At 46.1% G+C, this 24,177-nt stretch overlaps 1 protein-coding gene across 1 annotated transcript in view; it reads left to right on the top strand.

The window, feature by feature from the left end:
* The window catches only part of C5H1orf21 (chromosome 5 C1orf21 homolog), a gene marked incomplete at its 5' end in the record, with an annotated part of 152,227 nt that extends 128,351 nt beyond the window's left edge, over positions 1-23,876 (top strand). The window contains 4 exons of the mRNA XM_077928103.1: positions 6,310-6,386; positions 12,310-12,370; positions 15,273-15,382; positions 23,105-23,876. Of these exons, the coding sequence (XP_077784229.1) occupies positions 6,310-6,386; positions 12,310-12,370; positions 15,273-15,377 (243 nt within the window). The remainder of the gene's footprint in view (positions 1-6,309; positions 6,387-12,309; positions 12,371-15,272; positions 15,383-23,104) is intronic.
* Between the last annotated feature and the right edge of the window lie 301 nt (positions 23,877-24,177).

Raw genomic sequence — 24,177 nt, 5'->3', positions numbered from 1 at the left:
AGGTGCGTCTTATCATCCGGTGCATCCTATAGAGCGAAAAATACGGCATGTGAGAAAAATGAATATTCCCTATCCAAAATATGTTTTGATCTCCAAACATCAATTAAATTTAATTTTCCACCAAATTGAAAAATGTTATTGGGAGTCTCCCTTTCTTTGTATCTGTTTTCCTAATTGTTCTGTCCATTTCTAAGGATACTACCCCATTCAAATCCCCCATTAATATCATTTTTTGGTCTGCATATTCTAAGAGGTCTGTCTCTTTTTATAAAATTCTGCTTTCTTTTCATTAGGGGCATAGATCCCAGTTATCAACACTTTTTCACTTTCCGAGATGATCTGTACTGCTCTCACTCTTCCTTGTTTGTCTTTAAATAATTGTTTGGGCTCAAGTTTTGAATTAATATACAGCAAAACTCCTCTTTTCTTCTTTTTATCCACAGTTATAAATTCCATTCCAATCTTTTTATTAATCAGGACTCTCGTGGTTTTTTGCCACGTGTGTCTCCTGCAAACAAATTATATCTGCTTTTTGTTTTAAAATTACATGTTCAATAAATTGCCAGCCCATGGGACAGATGTGGCCCTTGGGATTTCCCCATCTGGCCCCATGTCTCATTCCTCCCCCTTCCTTTGCATGGATATTAGTCTTGAAAATAGCTCCGCCCCCCCCCCCCCCGGGAGTCAAGGGAAGGCTGTTTTTCTAATCCCTGCATCTCCCTACTTCAGATAGGCTTCGTAAAAGGTAAACTGGGAAGTAAGTCAAAGTCTCTGAAGTTATATTTATCAAACTTAAAAGTCAGGCCAACAAAGGTCACAGTTGTCACTGAAGTCCAGCATCAGTGAAAAGAGTTGAATAAATTCAACAATTTGTCTTTTTATTTTTATTTTTGGAATGTAAGCATTATGCTCTTCCTCTCCCCACCCCCCAATTTGTATGATAGAGCTATCAAGAGTGAGATTACATTGTCATGGTTTTTAATCTGTTTTGCTTTATCGCTAAGCATTTTAATTTTAACCATTGCAGAAATCTCTTATACCACAAGACTTGAAATCTTGAAAGTCAGCAGCCCTGGGAATAGCTCTTGGTTGCGTTTTCCAAATCACTAATAACATTTTAAGCAGAGTATAAATACCATTTTGGACCAGAAGCCAGATAGAACAAGGGTAGCCTTGTGGGTTTTGTGGACTCCAATTCCATCAGCCCCAACCACAATGGCCAGTGATGGGAGCTGTAGTCCTTATGTCTGGAGAGCACCACTGTGGCTACTGCTGAGAGAGCATTTGTAATTAGTCTTCCCTTAATTTGTTGATACTTAAGAATAATACTTTCTGGGGGTGAGAAATCTGGGATTTCTGTGAATAGACATTTTAAATAAACAGTGTGACCTGCCAAGTTAAAAATGAGTGGCCCAAGTCTGAATTGGGCTCAGTTTTATTTGTGCTGTTAAATTCCTTCTGCCTATTAATCTTGCTGAGCAACAGATGGCAAATAAATGAGAAGGTTGGCTGTTTCCCTACTAGACAACAAATTTAAGTTACTAGATAAATTTAGATGCACTTAGCTACTAATGTGTTTTCTTTCAGTCTGCCCACAGCAAGCCTCTAGATAGGAACATCAGAAATATAGGAACTGCCTTGTACTGCCGTGATAGACACACTGGGCAGAACCATGGCTTAGCGGGAATGTGTGTGCCCCAGGAGAGAAGACTGCGCTCTCTTGGCTCCTCTTCGTTCATTCTGGCCGTTTGCAAGGGAGAGCTGGATTAAAACATAGGGGGAAGCTTCGAGTAACTCATTGACCTCTTTCGGTTTAACCCCACAGGGTTGTTGTGAAGATAAAATGAGAGAGTGCCTTGTAAGCCACCCCAAATTCCTGGGTGCAGTGTTTCCATTATAGAATCATGAGCATCTCTTATTGCATGTAAATTCCCCCTCCTTGCTGTGTCTAATCATGGTTAATTGGTCCATCTGCAGTGGTGTTAATTCTGTAACCCAGGATCTGAAACAAGGAGTAAACCATGGTTTCAAATCCTGTCTTAAACGGAAACCACAGTTGGCTCTTAACCGTGCTGTCCCTCTTACTTGCTGTTACAGCCAGCGAAGGAGATTCACGATCCAGAAAGTAGCATGCTGACTCTCAATTGTGTAACCATACAATCAAATGCAAATTTACATCAAATTTTCTATTACCATTATAGGGCTGGGTGATATATCAATATATTATCCAAAATTGGTTTGAAGTCCATATTGTGATAATCATTTTCATAATTTTTTACCTGGCAATATCTCACGAATCCTGATGTGTGTGTGTGTGCGCACACAAAAATCATATTGTGGGGGGAAACATCCTTATTTTAGATATTGTGATATATCAGTATATCACAATGTTTAGCTGGTGATATATCACAATGTTGAAAACCATTTATAGTCCAGCCCTAACCATGTATTTTTTTCTAGCATTTGTAAGCCAGCTTGAGAACGGTGGGAAGTTAATTTCAAATCATTGTTATAGTAAGTTTTTAAAAAAACACATGATCAGTCTGTGACAATAGTACCATATGCCTACATGTGCCTGGATGCTGACTTTGTTCCTCTGGCTTTCCCCATTCCCCATGTAGCTTCTTCCCCCTAGTTCTGATCTCAGTAGCACTCTCTGCTCACCTCCCTTCTCCTCCCTCCCTCCCTTCAGTCTGACAGCAGTCTCTGTTTTCCATGCATGCAGGCAAATAATATATCTTGAAATAGCTATGACAAGGCAAGATTAAAAGTTGTCCCATGGGATCGAGAGAACTCAGCAGATGGGCTGTGCTCTTTATTCTGAGGCTCTATATTGTACTACCAAAGAATGGGTGGAAAGGTCTGGCAAGGCTGATAGCTTTGAGCAAAAGCCAGGCCATAGAATATTGCTTATCTGAATCTTAGTCTCTTATTTTCAGCCTGTAATTTTGCATCCCTAGAAGGTGTCAGGCACCAGCAAGAATCTTATAGTGATAGCTGTTGTTGCAAAATCATCCATTAGCTGCACTGAGCTTCTAAATTCACAAATTCAAAAGCTCTTCTTCTTTTTAAGTGAAAAGCACTAAGCTCTTAAGTGGTCTGAACAGATGAGAGGATGGCCTAGTTATCGTTGAGGTGGCAAATCTATGTCGGGACTTTAGCAAGCAGGCTGCAGATAAGGGCTGGCAAAAGCTGAATGTCCATCCATGCAAAAACAGTTCCTAGCACTTTAGAAAATAAAATATCAGAAAGAAGCTTTCCGGTTTCTCCCGGATGCTGCTGTTTTTCTGTGTTGGGGTACAGTGATACCTCGGGTTGCATATGCTTCAGGTTACATACGCTTCAGGTTACAGACTCCGCTAACCCAGAAATGTTACCTCAGGTTAAGAACTTTGCTTCAGGATGAGAACAGAAATCGTGCTCCGGCGGCACGGCGGCAGCAGGAGGCCCCATTAGCTAAAGTGGTGCTTCAGGTTAAGAACAGTTTCAGGTTAAGAACGGACCTCTGGAACGAATTAAGTACCACTGTATTCGTTTTCATGAAGAAGCATCCCATCATTCAAGCACCCACATTGCCAGCTGCAGAGTTAAAACTGAGAAACAGATCTGTTGCCTCAGTGAGAACTGGGCCCGTCTGAGAAGGGTCCCAGCTTCATTCTAGAGCAGGTGTGGGGAGCCTTTGGCCCTCTGGATGTTGCTGAACCACACTTCTCATCCCCCCTGGCCAGTGGCTGGGCTTGCTTGGGACTAATGGGAGTTGTAGTTCAGAAACCTGTGGAGAGCCAGAGGTTCCCCACCCCTGTTATGGGGTTTGGCCTTCTTGCCACTGCTTCCATGGAAGGTCCTTGAGATGCTCCTAAGGCTGGAAAAGAGAGTGAGTGAGTCATAAACTGCACCGGGAATACACGGAGGTTCCTGTTTCCTAGAGAAAACCCTGAGGGTTTGATTACCTCATTTGGAGTGTTTTCACTGTGGTATTTGGCTTTTCAGGGTAACCCAAAATGAGTATATGACTGTATCCTAGTGCAGTGTTTCCCAACCTTTTTTGGGCAAAGGCACACTTGTTTCATGAAAAAAATCTCGAGGCACACCACCATGCCAGATGGGGAAAGGTCACTTTTTACTTATGTAAAAAAAAATAAAAAAATAGTAACAGCATAGAAGGTAATGGTAGATGACTGTTAGGGTCTCCCCCCAAATGCAGAATTCTATTAATATCTTCCTTAGCGAGCCGCGTTAACCCCTGTAATGCTTTCTATAGAGTAAGCATAGGGGACACTGGGGGATGTGGAACCAAGGGGGCAGTGGGCCAAAAGAGTTCGGGATCTACTGCTTTAAACAGAAATAAGAGCCAGTGGGTTCTTCCTTTTTTAAAGTATCGTTTCAGCAGGGACAGCAGTCCGGATTTCCAAAAAGCGGCGCTTTTTTGCGTCTGAGCAAAGAAGAGAGAGAGGGGGAAAAAGAGAGAGAGATTGATTTGTGGCTGCGCAAAGGGGGGAGAAGCCCAGGAGTAAAAGTAGGAAGGACGAAGGGAGGGGAAAGGAAAGTTAATAGAAGGAAAGGCGGGTGGGAGAGAAAGAGAAAGAAAGAGGGAAGGAAGGGGGGAAGAGAAGTGGAAAGGAGGGAGACCGAGGCGGGGGAGAAGCGTCTGGAGAGTTGCTCCAAAGTTTGGGGGGCCGCAGGGGTGGGCGCGCGTCCCAGGAGGCGGAGGCCAGCCCGGGCTGGGAGCTGCGCCACGGCCCGGAGGCGGTAGGCGGACCGCGGCTCCTAGGATGTGGAAAGGGGACGGCGGTGCAGGGGGAGGAGACCCGCACGGCTAGGGCAGCGCGCAGGGGGAGGGGAGCGGGCCGGAGGCGGGCGAGGGGGGCCGCGATCCCGCGCGCCGCGAACATGGCCTCCTTCCCCGCGGGCCCCGCCGAGCCCCCCGGCCGGGGAGGGCGGCGCGCCCCCGCCGCCGGAGGAGAGCAGAGGCAGGAGGGGGAGGACGAAGGCGCTGCCGAGGAGGCGCGCCAACTTCTGCCAACTTCGGCGCCCGCCCCGTCGCCGCAGGCTCCTCCCGGCCGAGAGCCAGAGGACGGCGGCGGAGCAGGAGGAGGAGGATCGGGTTTGGCGACGGCTGCTGCGTCCTCTCCAAGCGCGGGGCTGGCCTCCGCCGCGCCCGATCCTCCGCGCTCGCCGCGCTTCTCGGCGGAGCAGGTCTCGTGCGGGTGCGAGGCGCTGCTGCAGGCGGGCGACCCCGGCCGGCTGGGCCGCTTCCTGGGCTCGCTGCCGCCCGACGCCGAGGCGCTGTGCCTGGAGGCGCAGGCGGGCGAGAGCCTGGCCAAGGCGCGCGCGCTGCTGGCCTTCCAGCGCGGCGACTTCGCCGAGCTCTACCGCCTGGTGCAGAGCCGGCGATGGGATGTGGGAGGGAGCTCGCTCGCCGCCCCGCGTGTGCCTATGTGGGGCACGTTACAGCCCCGTGACGTCAGCGCCACGCAGGCAGCCAGGCAGGCAGACGGCGAGAGCCCCGCGCTGGGCGGCCTCTCCTCGCCGCCGCCCCGCCTCTCGCCGCCCGACTCGCCCGCCTCCCTCCCACGGCACACCAGGCAATGTCTCGCGGCACACTAGTGTGCCGCGGAACACCGGTTGGGAAACACTGTCCTAGTGAATCCTATCTTCTCTGTGTTCTAAGAAATGGCCTGTAACACTTACAGCCATGTTTTCTCACTAGCCTAGCCACCTTGTTGCTTTTTCTCATCAGCTCCTTGGCTCATCCTCCAAATTCGCTCCATAGACTCTATAGGCTGATTTTATGCCTAAAGTTGCTTTTCCATTGCGACATCCCAAACTTTTCATAGCTCTGAGTCCCTCCCTCACCCATCTCTCTCTCTCTCTCTCTCTCTCTCTCTCTCTCTCTCTCTCTCTCTCTTCGTGTTTTCTCTCTGCTTCCATTATCCACCCACCCGCCTTGTGAGTTCTAGAATATATTCCCTGTGTGTCCATATGTGATCATGTAAGAAAATGAGATTGGCATCTGTTGCAAGACCGGGGGATATAACACTTTTAGGCCCTGTGGAGGAGAGAGAACAAGCTTAACGTAACACGTAGAACAGGGTGTTCAAACAATATTTTCGAACAGGGTGTTGATCTATGAGCTGGTTTCTCATAGCTCAGCATTGTAACATTGGGCCTCTCCTCCTGTATTTTTTGCACCGCTGTGTTTATTATATGTGGCCTCTTTTATCATTCAGTTGCAATCTGATGGCAAATAAATGTTGCTTATTTTTAACCCTAACAGGTTGGTCTGTCTCTCTTCTTTCTCTCTTTCAGGAAAAAAGTGCCACTTCACATGTAAGGCTTAAGCCTAACAAAGAGCTTCCAGGATTAGTACACCAACCTAGAGCAAAGTAAGTCTTACGTTGGGGGTTTTTTCCACTGATGAATTAAAGTGAAATTTCTATTAAACGTTTTACCCAAGGGAGATATTTCTGTCCCCACTTTCCTTTTCCCTCCCCAGAAGAGCTCATGGCTTATCTGATTCCATCTGTCTATTTGACGTGCTGAAACATTGTCTTCCTATTTTATTTCATTCTGGATTGGCTGCTTAATATTTTAAATAGTTGGCTTGTTACTTTATATTATTTATTTATTATTATTATATCTGGGAAAGCTAACATGGTGCCCTCCAGATAGATGTCCTTTGGACTTCAATTTCCACCAGCCTTGCTTACTGGGGTGGATGGGAGTTGGAGCCCATCAACTTCTGGAGGGAACCACATTGACTACTCCAGCTTTGTACTGTGATCAAGGTGTTGCCATTTTAACTATTTTTAAAAAATTAAAAAGCAGGACACTGTATTTTGTGAGAGGGGAGAAAACAGCAAATCCAAGCTGGTAGCCTTTGTTTAAGCAGACTTGAAGACCTTGGATTGTGCGAACTAGCTACTGCACTGGAGTGCTGAGCAGATGGGAAACAAAGCAGAGAATCAGCTCTCAGTTCTGGTTTGTCAATGGCTCAGGCTGTAGTTTGGATTTTGAACTGTGGTTAGTTCAAGCCACACAATATCTAAATCTGAGCTGTAGCATTGAGTCCTGAAATCTGGCTTAAAATATAGTTTCAGGCCCCAGAATCAGAATATCTTGTACAGAGGTTGAAAATCTGTGTTGGTACATCCATAGAACTAGAGGAAAGTTGGATGTCTCCCTAGGGGCTGCCACAGCCAGCCTCTGTACCTAGCAGTAGGCGGCATGGTATCTGCACAAAGACAAGGGAATGCCCATGAGAATTTGGGTAGTGTTGCTTTTCTGCTTTCAGATATAAACACTGCCAATTAAAAACAGCTTTGTTGCTGAACTCCTGTGACTTGTACCTGAAGCTCTTTGCAGTGGTTTCATACTTGAACACCGAGTTCTCTTCGGGTGCCGTGAGAAATCAAGTTGGGTTGCTGGAATAAGCAAACGGATCTTCTGGCTTTTGGTGAGCAGAACTAGGATGGGAAGCGTGACACACCTTGAGCATCTCATCCCAGCTGTGCTTCTTTGTCTATGTACTTTCTCACTTATGCTACCTACCTTTTGCTTTCTGCCAACTTGCATGGAGGAGAAGGTTCTTTCTTCTGAGCAGAGTAATGGCAGTGGGGAGAATGCCAAAAGAAATGGAGCCAAAGCAGAGCCAGCGAGAAACAAGAGGGAGATATTTGTATGCTTGAAGGAAACCTGAGGTTAGCAGAAGTAAATGAATACTTTAAAAAAACAACAACACCCTAATGAAACACCCCTTCCACCAACCCCACTACCAAAAAGATCCCCAGCCAGATGAGGACTGAGCATGTTCTATAGCTATAGCATTTTGAGTGTCAGATAGAAAATAAAAACTGAAACCAGGGGAGGGCGGATGGAACAGAGTCTCCTGGCAGAAGGGCAGGCTGGCAGGTCCAGGTGAGCCTTCCTCAACCTGGTGCCTGCCAGATGGCTTGAATTATGCTGCCTGGGGCTGATGGGTATGGACGTCCAAAGCATTTGTGGGGTGCTAGGTTGGGGAATGCTAGCGCAGATACATGGCAACATTGCTGTTTTCACAGTCCACCTGTTCAGATTGTTGTAAAAATGAAATTTCTTACATAATGGGCTGCAGTAGCAGTGCTTGTGGGATATTTAGTATTACAAGCGAATCATTTAACTTTTTCACACATACATCCCTTGTTAGTAATTACAAGTGCCATCCCCGTAATCATTCTAAAAATAAAACCTTTGTCTTGTGAACAAACAAAACGTAACTGTGTTGGCCCCTAGAGAGGAAGCAAGGCTTGGTTTCAAATGATCTACTGTTGTTATTTTGGGTGGCATTGTAGAGTAAACAGGCTGTGTCTGCCATGCTCTGCATGTCAAGCTGCCCTGACATTTCCTTGTCACCTTTTATAAATGACATAGCAGAACTATGTCTCTGCACATGACTTGATCCCGAGAGGGAGAAGTTGGGGTATAGGTGGCTTCATGGCTGGGGTTTGCTCACCCTGGCATTCTGCTCTTTGCTAAAAGGGGCTTACTTTTAAAAAGGGGTAAGCTGCATGAGGACTAGTTGAAAGTACTGCTGATTTTGTTACACTGCCAAATGAGCTTGTTAACCTGATTCACTTCCAAGAGTGAATCCAAGATTTGCAGAAGCGCCAAAAAAAGTAATAAGGGGATAAAGCCCCCTCCTTAATAAAATAAACTTATAAAGTTGCGGCATATGCCAGTCCTGGTAACACAAATGTGTGCTTGTTTAATAAATGAAAAATTTAGAGGGATGGTGATGTTATGTCTAAATGATGGTTTGGGGGGGGGGGGGAGTGTGATCCCATAAATTGACCCTGTGCCATTTAACGTTTTCCTACACCCTCAACCTAAATCTTTCTGTGAATTTCATAACTGGGCCACCTCTTCTACTGAACGTGCACAAAATGCTCCCAGCTCATCCCCTGAGCAGCCCCCTACCCCGTGTCCTCTGGCTTTGTGAGAGCATCTGACCTTACTCTGTGTGTTCAGCTTTTATTCTCCCTTGGGGCAGGGTCTGTCGGCTTCTGTCCTGTACCACACAAATGCACTGACAGCACTTTGCTGGCAACTAATAATAGTATTTTTCCAATCCTGCACACTGCTGTGAAACATGGTCCCGCTGACCTGGGCCTCATGGTTCTGCGAGGTTAATGGAAGTAAGTTATCTGACCTTCTGCCTGGAGAGAAGTGATTTTGGGGGTGGGGAGAGAGAGAGAACCTGGCCTGGGAAATGTCAATGTGTACTAGAGATTTTCAGTGAGTTTAGTGTTAAAGAGGGACTGTGCTACATCTGAACTTTACAGAAAGACCTTTCAGGGGAAAGCTATAAATCATGACTGACTGGTTCTATGGGCAGCCCTGCAAAACCCTCGCTTTCAACGTTGGTGCTTGTAATGCTCACATTATTTGGTGAGAGGGCTCAATGGAATCAACGAGCTCCCGCCCCCCAACTCAACCAAAGTTTATCCACACCATGCCTTCGGTAGCCTTTGCAAAAATAAATAAGGAGGCCAGGCACCGTCTGTCTCCCCTGTAATTCAAGTCCTCAGTAGTGATCTGTCTTCTGAATTTGCTCCCTCTCATCCAAGGCAGTGATATATGCAGGGCTCTTTTACGTCGTACTCAGATCTGCCAGGCTACAGCTCTCGGTGTGTGCTTTAATGACCCTTGTGCAACAGGGACAGTTGGCTAGAAGCCACGGGTAGCCTTTTTGACATTACTGACCTTACTTCCACTGTCCGTCATTATGCCCCTGTATGCCAGTTTTGGGGACTCAAAATCTGGGTCCTGCATGCAAGCTTCCCATAGGCACCCCTGTGAGACTCAGATGCTAAACTAGATAGGCATTTGGTTGGATCCAGGATGCTGTTTTCCTGGTACCCATCTTTAGTGAATCGCGTTTTCCCTGCCATTTCGCATGCTGCAGCTGGCACCGTTGATTTTGAAGAATTACAGGATTGCTGTTTTTCTAATGTACTTTTAACTGAAAGGACAGACACCATGTTTGCTTTCAAATCCGCGCAGGACAGTTAACCTTAAGGTAAATAAATACAACATACAGCCTGCCTTCAGCAATGTGTATGAATGGATGGGGACGTCACAGGCAGTAATGCGAGAATGCAGCTGCTTTAAAGAACACAGAAGTCCTTATTTCCATCTAGAATATGTTGGTGAGTGTGAGTGACAGAGGTGGCACAGTTCAGTATACAACAGGAGAGAGTGCCATTTTACAGTGTATATTTGCATCCTGCCTGTGCCTCAGGGTGGATTTGCCTTTAATCTTCTCAGCTGGAGCAAATCGGCAGTGGGCATCTGATGCTCTCATAGGCAAGTCCTAGGGAAGAGGTGGAAGCAGGAGAGTGGGATGAGGGAGGCCCAGAGGCAGAGATGAGCCAGGCTGGTGAAGAAGCAAGGGTGTCTCCCCTTCCTGCTGCGACAGGAGAGGCATGAAGCGGGAGGAGTAAAGGTAGGCACGCTGTCATAGTCTCAGATTGCTTGGGAGAAGAGAAGAGGAGACTTAGGCAGCTGTGGGAAGGAGGGGCAAGATCAGGGCCAGATTTAGGTTTGATGAGGCACTAAGCTTCTGAAGGTAATGGGGCCCTTTGTATGTGAAAATTTAGGGAGCAAGCTAGCAGGCAGGGCCCATTACTTACATCATAGGAGCCTACACAACACAAAACACTGTTGCTGTATGTAGGTTTTATTTTATTTGTTTTTTATCTTATATTTTGGAAATGTACATCCAGGTTTTTTCTTCTTTAAATTTTTTTGGGGACCCCCAAGAGAGTGGGACCCTAAACTATAGCTTGTTTAGCTTATACACAAATCCGGCACTGGGCAAGACTTACCAAAGAAAAGTTGTGGTGCTCACTAGGCCAGAGTGAGCAAATCCAGTTTCTTCTAATAAAGAGTAAAGTTCACTTATTCCATGTGATTTTATTGCTGGCTGACTTCTGACAGAGGCCCACACACAGTGTGCCCTGAGGACAGGAAGGGCCGAGGTGGTAACAGGTAAAAAATTGACACAACAATGTTCTGGAATTGAAAATGGCCACAACTTTATTGATTACAGATGAGAGTAGGCTTTGGCTTATGCCCCTGGGTGTGTATCCTGAATCAGCCTCCTGCCAGAAGGCTGACGTTTAGATAGGATCATGCCTGGGTTACAGGCCACCCCAAGATGCAGGTCAACTAAAACGGCCCCCAAGGCCCCCATTGGAAGTTCTATGGTCCTTCCGCTCCCCTCTTGACTTCTGGACAGAATCTTACACCCAGACCCCTTTACGAGGGTGCCCTGAGATGCTGCGCCTGCTAAAGGAAGAGGGTGATGCACCAATTCATCCTCCACCAGGAAATAGACTAAGGATTCAAGCTAATGCCTTATTTCTCACATTGGTCAGCCAGATACCAATGGGAAACCCAAAAGCAGGATTCCAGCGGAACGGAAATGGCAGTGGATTGGGGCCAGTGCTTTCCTCTCTAGTTTGAATGTGGCAGCCTTAAGAGTGACACAGTACTGTGTACAGAAGATTGGGTCCATTTATTGATCTCACTGGGCCTCTCAAATATTTTATTTTGAAAATTGATATCCTCAGTGGTGTTTAACTACGGCAAGTAGAGTAATACCCACTGAAATGAATAGACTTAACATAGTTGTGTTCATTAATTTCAGTGGGTCTACTTCAAGGAAATCTTACCGTATGTTCCAGCATACAAGACGACTTTTTATCGCTGGAAAATCACCCCAAAAGTCGGGGTCATCTTATACGTTGGGTATATGCGTTGGGAAGGAGGAGAGGGAGCCTGTGAGCAGAGGTGCCCCTTCTGCCGTCACTCCTGCTCCCTCCCCACAGAAGGGGACGCGGAAAGTCCTTCCGAGCGTGGCGCCCGCCCGCCTGCCCGCCAAACGCCCGCTCTGCCCCTGGCGGCGCTCAAACTCTATAACTCTAAAACTCTAAAATTGAACAGCAAAAGTTGGGGGTCACCCTATACGCCCAGTCGCCTAATACGCTGGAATCTACGGTACTTGAATCCTACCCCCTGCTTTCCCCCTCCACCAAAGGAGTTGCTCAAGGTGACTCACAGACAGAAATGCAAACAGCAATCATTCAACAATTAGAGCACAAGTTATCAGACCAAAGGCAGCAGCAAAAACAAAGCACAAAGAACAGAACTTGTGTTCAATTCCTTAAGCAGCAGGAGAATCAAAATTTTTATTTAAAAAGGAGTGCTCTCAATTGCTGACAGTACAAACAAAAAGGGAAATGAATCTGTTCTTTTTGTGTGTTTCAGCATGCACATCTCTGAAAGCCAACAAGAATTCTTCAGAATGCTGGATGAGAAAATTGAAAAGGTAAGCCTAACTTAGAATATGTTTCTGCATGGCAATTATGGAATTTGACCTAGACACAAGAATCTATTAGGGGGCTTAATCTAGGGCGGTTTCTCATTTTTGATGACGTTTCCATTCTAAATAATTGCAGTTACATCCATTCAGGTTGTCATGATGTCAGTCTTCAAAGATTTATTGCAAAAGTGACAACAAACTTGTGAATACTAAACCAACCTTTTGTTGGATGGCCATTATTTTGAATGGGATGTGAAAGCTCATGCATGTTGCCACCTTGTACGTGGGAACAGACAAGGGCTAAGGTGAGGCAGCTCAAGGGGGAAGGATTTACTTTGGAGGAAGGGAGCATTCTCTTCTAGCCAGAGCAGCCTTTGATGCCCCTGCACTGGGCGCCTCTTGGTGTCAGGTGCCAGGTCAGGACACTGGCCAGTTTATCACCAGTGAGATCAGTTATCCAAGTTCATGGGTAGGCAAACTAAGGCCCGGGGGCCGGATTCGGCCCAGTCGCCTTCTAGATCTGGCCCATGGACAGTTCGGGAATTAACATGCTTTTACATGAGTAGAATGTGTCCTTTTATTTAAAATGCATCTCTGGGTTATTTGTGGGGCATAGGAATTCATTCATCCCCCCCTCCAAAATATAGTCCGGCCCTCCACAAGGTCTGAGGGACAGTGGACCGGCCCCCTGCTGAAAAAGTTTGCTGACCCCTGTCCTAGTTGCTCAGGGCAGCAATCAGCTCTGACCTAGATAGTAGTTAAGGGAATATCATCTGACTTGACATGGCATATTTGTGTAAGGAGGCTTCTCAGTCACTCTTGATTCTCCTTGTCCATAGTTTTAAAAAATCACATTGTGATTTTAAAAAAATGTTCTGAGCACATCCCATGTTCATCCTAGGTGAGAAGTATTGTTATTATCCCAAATAACAAAATCATAGAATCATAGAATCATAGAGTTGGAATAGACCACAAGGGCCATCGAGTCCAACCCCCTGCCAAGCAGGAAACACCATCAGAGCACACCTGACATATGGTTGTCAGCTAAAAAGGTAAAGGTACCCCTGCCCGTACGGGCCAGTCTTGCCAGACTCTAGGGTTGTGCGCTCATCTCACTCTAGAGGCCGGGAGCCAGCGCTGTCCGCAGACACTTCCGGGTCACGTGGCCAGCGTGACAAGCTGCATTTGGCGAGCCAGCGCAGCACACGGAACGCCGTTTACCTTCCCGCTGGTAAGCGGTCCCTATTTATCTACTTGCACCCGAAGGTGCTTTCGAACTGCTAGGTTGGCAGGCGCTGGGACGATCGACGGGAGCGCACCCCGCCACGGGGATTCGAACCGCCGACCATGTGATCAGCAAGTCCTAGGCGCTGAGGCTTTTACCCACAGCGCCACCCGCGTCCCAAGGTTCTCAAGCCTCTGCTTAAAGACCTCCAAAGACGGAGACTCCACCACACTCCTTGGCAGCAAATTCCACTGTCGAACAGCTCTCGACAAATCACTTCTACCCTTTAGTGGAGCACAGTAATAATGTCAAATAAGTCATTCTGTGATATCAAAAAATGCAAGAGAGTGGTTGTCAGAGGGGCTAAATTAAGCATTATGAGAGAAAGAGTATTGTGTGCGTACCCTTTAATCCAAGTGTTTCATCTCAGTGACTGTACCGATCTAGAGAATGAGCCCAGCCTACTAATCAGGGGCTCCTTCCAGGCCTGCCCACTCTCTTCTCCTCCCTTGGCATGGGATCAGAAGCTTCATCTTCCATTTTAGGTTAACTACAGTTTAGTGTGTCATCTCAACCCTGAGTTGTGGTTGATCTTAATGATAGTTAGTGAAAACAAGCTACCGTGTTTTTTTGCCCCATAGGACGCACCTCGTTTTTTGGGGGGGAAATAAAGAGGGGGAAATTATTTTTTCCCCAGGTGCGGGGAACAGGCTGCTATCCGCTTGCCGTGGGAGAGCCACACGACTTTGCTCTCCCATGGCTAGCGGAGCGCTGCGCGAAGCCCGAAGCTTGGGGCGTGCTGAGCTCAGCGCGCCCAAAGCTTCTGGGTGCCGGCAAGGTCTCCGCTAGCCGTGGGAGAGCTGCGTCTCCCACGGCTAGCGGATAGCTTCCTGAAGCCTGGAGAGAGAGAGGGGTCAGTGTGCACCGACCCCCCCTCGCTCTCCAGGCTTCAGCGAAAGCCTGCATTTGCCCCATAGGACGCACACACATTTCCCCTTCATTTTTGGAGGGGAAAAAGTGCGTCCTATAGGGCGAAAAATACGGTAGCATCATAAACCATGATTTGAAGTTGGCTTGTTCCCATTAACCTTAGTTAAGATTGACCACAGTTTGTCTGGGTTCAGATGACACAGAGAGCTATAGCTCATGTAAAAGAGAAGCAGGAGCTTCCACACACCTCCTCATGACACACGGCAGGAAGAGCAGGGCGGGTGCAAACCTGGGGGAAGATTAGGCTCATTCTCATAATGCTTAACTACGGTTTGGTTAGAATTACATTTAAACCAACCCAGTGTCTGCCTGCCTTGGTTTGGAAAGCCTTTTAATGCAATGCATTAAAACTGGCTGTTTTTCTGCTTTGGTTCTTGAATAACAACCAGCATTTGAGAAAAAACTCCTAATGGATAAGTACTTTTTGCACCGATAATTCATGAAGGACTTTACTTTTATGTTCACCTTTGATATCTAGTCACAGATTTCAGTGGGCATTTCAGATCATTCAGACAGCTGATATTTCAGGTGCCTGTACTGAAAATAATCACAGTAGCTAAATAAAACATCTGAGCACACTTGTTTTTATTTCATTCATATCTCTGTAGTGGTGCAAAGTTGATTACAGTACATTTAAGTATTTTGTCATGGTAATAAAGCTCCAGGCAATGATTGGCTATTTTACTGTCACAGAAATGTGGAGTAAGCAGTAGTGTCTCCCGCTGCCATTGGCTGAGCTGCTCAGATACAAGGAGGACATACCTAATTCCTACCATTGGCCTTGCTGGCAGTGGCTGAATCAGGTCAGTCCACTGCAGAAAACAAACCAAAGCACACCATAACCACATTGGGGGGGGGGGGGAGGAAGCGTGCCCTTAACTTTCAACCTTGCCAACTAAAATTTGCCCTTGCAAATTGAAGTTGCCCTCTACCAAACAAATAAGAAGAAAGTGTGCTTTGAAACTTTTATGTGATATGGTTATGTGGCAGAGGAGATTTTTGCCCATAACTCTCCACAGTGTAAGTGTAAAGGTAAAGGGACCCCTGACCATTAAGTCCAGTCGTGACCGACTCTGGGGTTGCGGCGCTCATCTCGCTTTATTGGCCAAGGGAGCCGGCGTAGAGCTTCCGGGTCATGTGGCGAACAAGAGCAGCACACGGAAACGCCTTTTACCTTCCCGCCAGAGTGGTACCTATTTATCTACCTTATTTTTCGACCCATAGGGCGCACTGACCCATAGGGCGCACATAGTTTTTTTGGGGGGAAATAAAGGGAAAAAAATTATTTCCCACCCAGGCGTGGGGCTGGGGCGGGGGAGCTTCCCCCGACCCCAGCCCCCAGAACAGGCTGCTCAGCGCACCCCGGGCTTCGGGCAGCAGGCTGCTATCCGCAAGCCTAGGGAGTCCTGCGGGAACTCCCACGGGGTCCCCTGGCTTGCGGTGTGCACCGACCCCTCTCGCTCTCCAGGCTTCAGTGAAATCCTGCATTCGCCCCATAGGACGCAAACACATTTCCCCTTCATTTATGGAGGGGGGGGAATGCATCTTATAGGGCGAAAAATAAATACGGTACTTGCACTTTGACGTTCTTTCGAACTGCTAGGTTGGCAGGAGGGACCGAGCAACGGGAGCTCACCCCATCGCAGGGATTCGAACCGCCGACTTTCTGATCAGCAAGTCCTCTGTGGTTTAACCCACAGCGCCACCCGCGTCCCACAGTGTACCTGTATGGAATAACAATATTTCCGTGACAAAATATGTGACATGTTCGTTAACAGAGTAAATATAAGTGCTCTCTGTTTCCTTATTAGAAAAGGAATCTTTTGTTCTCTCTTGGCTGCATATAACCTTTTTGGTGGTTGTGCACACATTTCCTCCCCAAAGTCAGAAATTGTTTAGCAAGGTTAACATTTCCATTTTATCTGCCATAAGCTTGGGATACCCATTCCTATATTTAAAGCCAGTGATTGGCAGATGATAATTTGCAGGTAGGACTGGAAACACCACAAAGCACTGCAGCCAACTCAGCCAGCCATTCCAAAAGGATACCATGGAAGATAGTATCAAAGATCACTCAGATATCAAGAAGAGTTAAGAGGGTCATTCTGTCTCTCTCTGACTCCTGGCAAAGGTCTTGGTTGAAATTATCAACTCCCAATTTAGCTTCTCAAACAATCAGCCTTTCCTGTGCCACCATTGGCTATTGCCAGATGCCACTTGCACTCCCATTTCCCTCTCCTCCTCCTCTTTGTGGGACACTGGAAGTTGGACCCAATATCCTGCTACAGTTATTGGAGTCCTGGGCTTCACATGCAAGTGTAATCCTGCTGTTAATATATAGTCCAGAATAAGCAACAGGGCTGCACAAATGAGAAGCCAAGCTAATGGAGGAGGTAGATATTTAGGGAAAGTTTAATAAGCTTAAAGATTTATTTTAAATAGGACTCACCAAAGCGTAGCCAAAATCTCAAGGGAAGCTTCGCAGCAGAGAATGGAGAATTTATGATAGAATCAATTAGGCCTGAAGAATGAGTCCCAGGCGTCAATTAGAGGGGATTGGGTCAGTAGGACAAGTAATTAGCTTGACCTTAGAAATCAAGACATGAATATTATCTTCAGAAGCCATGAGTATGAGTTGCAACAAAACAGTGAGAATCAAATACTGATGATTCTTAGGAGATTCACTACAGGCGACAGTTCTCTCAAACAAATTAATTAGCCTCAGAAGCAACGTTGCTGAATTGAGGCAGCGCCTGAAACTTGCTCTTTGATATTGGACAACCGAGGCAGCCCTGACCACGAGGTCAGATTTTTGCTGTCACTCAAGGTGGCAAGATTGGAGAGAGGCTTAACAAAATAGGGTACAGCCCACAGGGAAGTTTTCCATGCAAGCCCTGTTGAAATTCATTGGAGCCTAGCACTTGTTCGTTTCAACGAGGCTAGCATAGGAAATCCCCAGGATGGGCTGTGTCTCACATTAAACTATGGGTGTGTCGTGTGGATTTTCTGCCTCTGGCACCAAAATGTCTTGGGCCACTTCTATAAAAGAACCTTTCAGAAAAGATTTAAGTTGAACAGTGGAAATGGAGCAATACCAACTTACAGACAAATTCTAAATTCCTGACTGACAGCTAAGTTTCAAGTGAATTGAAGGGGTAATGCATGGATTAATGCTGCGTTACTGTTTTGACCCAGTGGACCAAATCCTTATTGGTTCCTACCCCTACTTGCCAAATTTGAAAGGTAGATGGGACAGCCCACCTGTCAATCACCTCCAGCCATCAGATGATTGGCAAGTAGCTTGTCCCACCCACTTGTCATGGTCCTTTTCACAGTGCTTAGGAACTGCCAAGCATAGGGCTGACAGAGCTGCTTTCTGAATTGATTGCTTGCGTAATTGAGTTCCCCACATAACTGGATAAAGTGATTTTTTGTAATGTATGGGGGGAGAGGGTGCCCTAACAACACTGACGACATGATGGGAAAGATTTGGGGCCCATTTGGCTCCACAGTTGCTAATCTCTAAGAGTGTGACTACTAGATGTGATAGCAGCATGATTCAATTTGGATTGTAGAGATTTTTTGTAAAGCATGGGGTCCTGGAGTTTGAAAGTTTAGTGTGGGTGATCTTGAGCATCATGGGAAAGTGAGATCTTTACTTCACCAGTGCTTTCCCCCAGAGTCCTGTATGTGTGCCCAGGGACGCGGACTTATAAAAAATATTGGGGGGGCCCGGGAAAGCTCATGAATAATAAATAAGCTCATGAATATGCAAATAAAGTGGCGCCGCCTCCTCGTGAGCGAATAGGGGAGAGCGTGCTGCGCCTATTAATCAGCTCCAAAGGAAATTGGGTGGAGCTTTTGCTCGGGAGGGAGGGCAGGAGGAGGCATGCAGCCCGCCCCTCCCTGTGCATTTTGGGCTGGGGGAGGGGCGGCGATGGCGCTCTGCTGGAGGGGCACCGGAGATTATTGGGGGGGCGGAGCCCCCCCAAACGAATTTTTGAGGGGGCTCGGGCCCCCTCAAGCCCCATGGAGTCGGCGCCTATGTGTGTGCCCCTGTATGTGTTCCCTGCCTGCACCACAGTCACATAGTTCTAATAGGTAGGTAGGAGGTCAGAGAACTTGCACAGGAGCAAATTGGGGGCAGCAGAGGGAGGAGATATTGTGACTGGAAGAAGAGGACAGCTCTCTTCTCCTTCTTGCCCAAGCTGTGCTGTACATCTCACACCACCCTCTGGGCTGCTCTCTTGCCCAGTTTGGCGCTAAGTAAAATGGTAGGTTGTGGCAATATCTGGTATGCCGTGCACTTGTTAAACTTCAGTTCTCTATATTTTTTACAGTCACCAATACTTTATTTTGGCAGGATGAAAAATGTTTCCCCTCTCCCTAGAGTTTCACAACAAAATACAGGAATTGATTCAGACATTGAACCTGTTTCTGGTAGCTGTAAGTCATACTGACGACCAGCTGGACATGTCTGCACTCATGAGCTCTGTGAATCCAGCATTTGAATATTTTTATTTTCATGCCAATGCAAGGGAGCATTTTGATGAACAAAAGTCTGACCAGCACAGTCCCATCTCAGACTCCCCATTTCCTTTGTGGCAGCTGCCTTGGAGCTGGTGGCTTTAAGTCTAGAGGAAAGAAAAGAGCAGTTACCATTAGTGCTGCCCTGCTCTGGCTCAGCCCTGACAACAGCCAGACTCTCCCAGCCTTCTGGGAGGAAGCAGAAGGCCCCAGCTTAAAGGCTGCTTCTTTTGAATGCAGAGGGCTTCCTTTCAGACTTGACTGCAGCGAAATCCAGGAGAGACAATGAAAGTGCACTGAATTTAGCTCTTTCCAAAGGGTAGTGAGACATCACTTTAAAATTGAGGATCAAAACAAGGACATCTATTACGGGAGGTGTGTGTGTACGTCTTGTAGGCTGGATTGCCATTCATAATGTGCTTAATAAATTAATTTTTCCTACATACACACACATCTGACACCATAAGCCATTTCATGGCAGTGCCACAGTAAACCACTTTATTTGTGAAATCATGAATGGGGTGTGTTATTGGGATGTACAATGGAGCTTTTTTGCGCAGTATACAAGTGGTTCTATGATACGTGGTTTTTACTGCCAGGGCAGGCTCTTACGCTACAAAAGTTATTGGTTAAAATGGGAGTGCTGTGGACGCATCCATTCATTTATTTGCAAAAAGTAAATGCCATGTACATGTGTGCATGCAAACGCGCAGGCCTTTTTTGTTCCATCCTTTCTGAGAAGGCAGTTTTTGAAAAATGGGAGTTCCTGTAGCAGTGAGCCGTTTCTTGATTGCTTTGGGGTGCTATTCATGAAAAGGCCTCTGTGCCTTGCCAGCTTTCTTAGCGACAGCTAAAGGAGAGGCTGTTTGGCACAGTTTCTTTCACTACAGCAGCAGCAGCAGCAGCAGCCCACCCAACCTCTTCCTTTGCTTGCTTTGTATGCCAGCTAGAGAAGCAGCTTTGCATAGTTAAATGCAGGAGCAAGCGGAGAGGCTGTGTTGCCTTCACACAGACTGCTCTCCCCAACCCCACACTGGGGAAGATACATTTAGTTTAGAGGAATTCTGAGATCCTGCGATGCCAGCCTGTTGTTTTAAAACAAGAAAGCAATTAATAAACGGATATTGGGGGGGACGGGGACGCAGTATCCCAATAAGAACATGAGACTGGTTGTACTTTTTAAAACTGTTGGAACTGGGAGGAGCTTGCTGTTTTTCAATTCAAATTGATCCTGGGGTCTGTGCTTCTTCTGTTGAGGAGAAAATACGCCACAATTGTGCAACAAAGTGCATGCATAGTTTCTTTCTGTGAGAGGGGATTTTTCTGAACTTGCAAAATACAGTATTTAGAATTAGGAACAGTTAATAGGGTTGCCATACATCCGGAATTTCCTGGACATATCCAGAATATTGCAGTCGGAAGCGGTGTCTGGGTGAAAATTGCTAAAATGTCCGGGAAAATCCGGATGTATGGCAACCCATGTCGGCAGTGTCATTTTTGGCAATTTACCTTAAAAATAGCTCAACAACTTCCCTGTCTGGATTTTTACTGCTTGAAATTTGGCAATCCCATTTTTAAGGACTACAGAGTTGGAAATTTTTGTATTAGAAATCATCTGCATGCTTTCTTCTTTGGGTAAATTTTAAAAATGCATGTGTATTTTCAGAATGGGTAGGAGAATGTGGACTGTTTGGCCTCAGAGTAGCTTACCAAGTTCTTCCCAGAAACCCTGCGAAGCAGTTTAGGCTGAGGGATACTGACTCGCCCAAGGTCATCCCAAGAGCTTCATGGATGAGTAGGGCTTTGAACTTGGGAGTCTCTCACCACAGTCCAGCACTCCGGCCACATCGCCACACTGGCTGCTCCATGTCATTCATGACGAAGTTAGCAATTATTAGAGCACGGGGCAGCAAGCAGGAAAATAACTTGATTGAAAGTTGGACTTTGTTTGTTGTAATGGAATGGCAAATTAGAAGACACTTCTGATGCATGTGCTCACAAAATATTTTTTAAGATATAGATGGGGAAGATGCGCAAATAGTACTCTAAAAAGTGCTTGTCTGATACTGCCTGAAACGTATGTCATTCCTTTGTATTATTCATATGCTACCTAGGATCAGTGCTATTTTTCTAGAAAAAGAGGTGCCAGAACTCACCATGAACACCTCCCTCGTTCTCTTAGAATGGCAATGGTGCCCACCTGGGAGCTGCCAGAACTGGGTTCCAGCTGAAAGAAAGCCCTGCTTAGGATTATTTAGGAAAAACATCATGACTTGCTTGCAGTTGCCCAGCTCAAATCTTATTTGCAATTCAGTCTTATGTAACTGACTTAATGTGGGCATCACTTTCATGGACTAGGCCAGAGCTAAACTACAGTTGATGACTTGTCTTTCACTGGTTTACAATGTTCCTATCCTGAAATGATTTGCATTAAATGCTTTGGCTCCATCTGGAAGCTTTTGGTTCCATCCTGGTTTCTGCAGGGTTTGGGTGCATGACAGAGTTCCCCTGGGGAGCTTGCTTGCACACTTCACCAAGCAGGATTGAACTCTCTGTGCATCAGTTGATGCGTGGGAAGGTGAAAAGTCTTGCTTGCTGCAGGGTATGAGGCATCCATCCCATCCCATAGGACACCAGATGTGGGGCTGGTGGGTGTGCTTTGGTGGAAGGACCTTGCAGATCAAATGGAGAAGCTGGTGGGCCAGATTTGGCCTACAGACCAGAAAATCCCCACCCCTGAGCTAGACCTTCTCATCCATAACCTCCTCTCACTTCAAGCCCCCTCATCCACAGCCAACTTCTCTTTTACAGCCTCCTCTACTGGCGTTTCAAACATGTAATGCAACGGGAGGTTTTACTCCCTTCCCTCAAGATGTTGGAAATCATGATTGATAAACCCACATGCATAAATCTTCTTGAGTCACCCTCTTTACCCTTTCTGGTGATTTGGGTTAAGTGTGATAGTGTTGCCCGTTTTGTGACGTGAAAGTAAGAAAAATGGATCCATATTGCAGCCTGGAAAACTTCAAAGTGAAACTGATCAGTGTGAAGCTTGCATGCTATATTCAAAGGAGCTGTTTTCAAATGTGACATGATACTGGCTTCTTAATTTGATTAATACTTTTAGCCATGATCCCCTTTCTCCTCTTTCCATGGTAGCCGCTTTCAGAGATTGACTATGCTGAAGAACTACTTGTCACACTTTAGGAAGACGTGGGTTGTATCCCTCATTTCTTAACCAGTGTGCATGTTCTTCTTCTCGCCTCTCCCTTTTTTCAAGTGCTGCTGCTGCTGCTGCCTACGCAAAGTAATCAGAAAGCTTGACAAGATGCTTAAAAAATAGAGCAAGTGCTTCAGCTAAATTCCAAACCGAGGAATAATAATTGCCAGAGGCGCAAAAGTCCCCTGGTGCCAGGGTTGCTGAAGAAGATGGGAAGCAGGTTTCTCCTCCTCTCATAGGCTCTGCCATCTATGGGACCTGTCTGTTGCCTCTTCCTACCTCCTAGAGGAAGTGGCTCAGGGAAGTAGTAATTATTACATTTCTAAGGAAGGCTCTTCTGGACCCCCAGGATTGTGCAAATCTTAGCTGGTTGCAAACACGCCCCCCCCCCCCCTTCAGGAGTTGAACTAGTGATTCATGTGCAACTCTGGGCATTCTTGGATGACACCCATTATCTAGATCTGTTTCATTCTGGGTTCAGGCCTGGGTTGGCACTAAGGTGGTCTTGGTGGTCCTGTTTGATGCTCACAGAACAATAGGAGGGCAGTACATTTGCTATTTTATGATTGCTCCCTTGTGACATCCAGTAATGCCTAGGGTAACACTCTGCCCTAACCACATATGACAAAGAGGTTTCCTACTGAAAACACTATAGGACCAAACACAGAAGGATTCAATGTAGCTGCCAAAGAGCTGGAATCAACGTAGCTAGTTCTGTTTTTCCTGTGTTAAATGTGTATATACTTCTCTCTCTCTCTCTCTGTTTTTCCCTTTGAAGGGTCGTGATTACTGTTCAGAAGAGGAGGATATCACATAGTGCCATTTCTGCTGATCAAAACGGGAATACTACTGTGTAAATAGATTACGGTCAAGATCCTTTTTGGAAGTCTTCTCAAGTGAACAGCACTACATAACAAAAGATCATTTCCACATTGTATGCTCCATTCAGTTGCAGTGTTTCTTAATGACCATACAATGAACGTTACGAAAGGAACGAAGAACAGCTTGTGTGGAACTGCCTTGGCTGAAGCTGGCTGAAACATGTTGCAGATTTTTCACTTATCTGTGCCCAGGAACACAGCAAATATTTCAGCATAAAATCTTAAGTGACACTGTAGATTTCACTTGGGCTGTTGGCCTATTTTCTATTGGCTGAACTAGTATTATACAACACCTACCATAACTGAGCAGCTGAACCTTCAAGTTCACTCTGTTTGTCAACCCTCCCTCCCCCCCCCCCCCGGGTTACAGAGTTCTTATTAATATGGACAATTTAGAGCTTTGGAGGTGGGATGCTTTGCCATGACTGCCCTCGTTTCTCTGCTAGGAAGAAGTTACCAATTTAGAAGCATGTTGTCACACAAATACTGGATATGGTGATGCAGGAGCAGAAATCTGTATTTTTAAAAAAGTTTCTTTAACTAATTATTTCAATCAAGGAATAAGCTTGCAGTATTGGCTTTGCTCACCACAGATGGAAGTTGTGACCACAATCAGTTTGAATCCCTCTTTTTTTTCTAAGAAAATAAACATTTTACTGTTTTTAGGTATTCTCGTCTTATACCTATTCATGCAGTCCAGTGTGTTTAAATAATAATTGGGTAAACAGGGTGGGAGCAAAGCACCCCTTTGGAATTATCCTGTGAGAGGATGTTATTTTAAAGCACCTGTGTGCCAATTTGGGATGTCTGTAGAGTTTATTTTTCCACATTATAAAAATATGATACTCTCTCTTCTCAAAGGCAGATGTAATATTTTTAACAAATATTGTCATGAGTAAAAATAAGCCTAAGGTTTAAAAAACAAAAACACTTTTGCATTTATTCTTTAAAGAAGTTCAGCATTTTTCTT

This window comes from Podarcis muralis, chromosome 5 (genome assembly GCF_964188315.1).
Source record: "Podarcis muralis chromosome 5, rPodMur119.hap1.1, whole genome shotgun sequence".
NCBI classification, from domain to species: Eukaryota; Metazoa; Chordata; class Lepidosauria; order Squamata; family Lacertidae; genus Podarcis; species Podarcis muralis.
The sequence above is the reverse complement of the archived record's forward strand: the minus strand, read 5'-3'. Positions and strand labels throughout refer to the sequence as shown.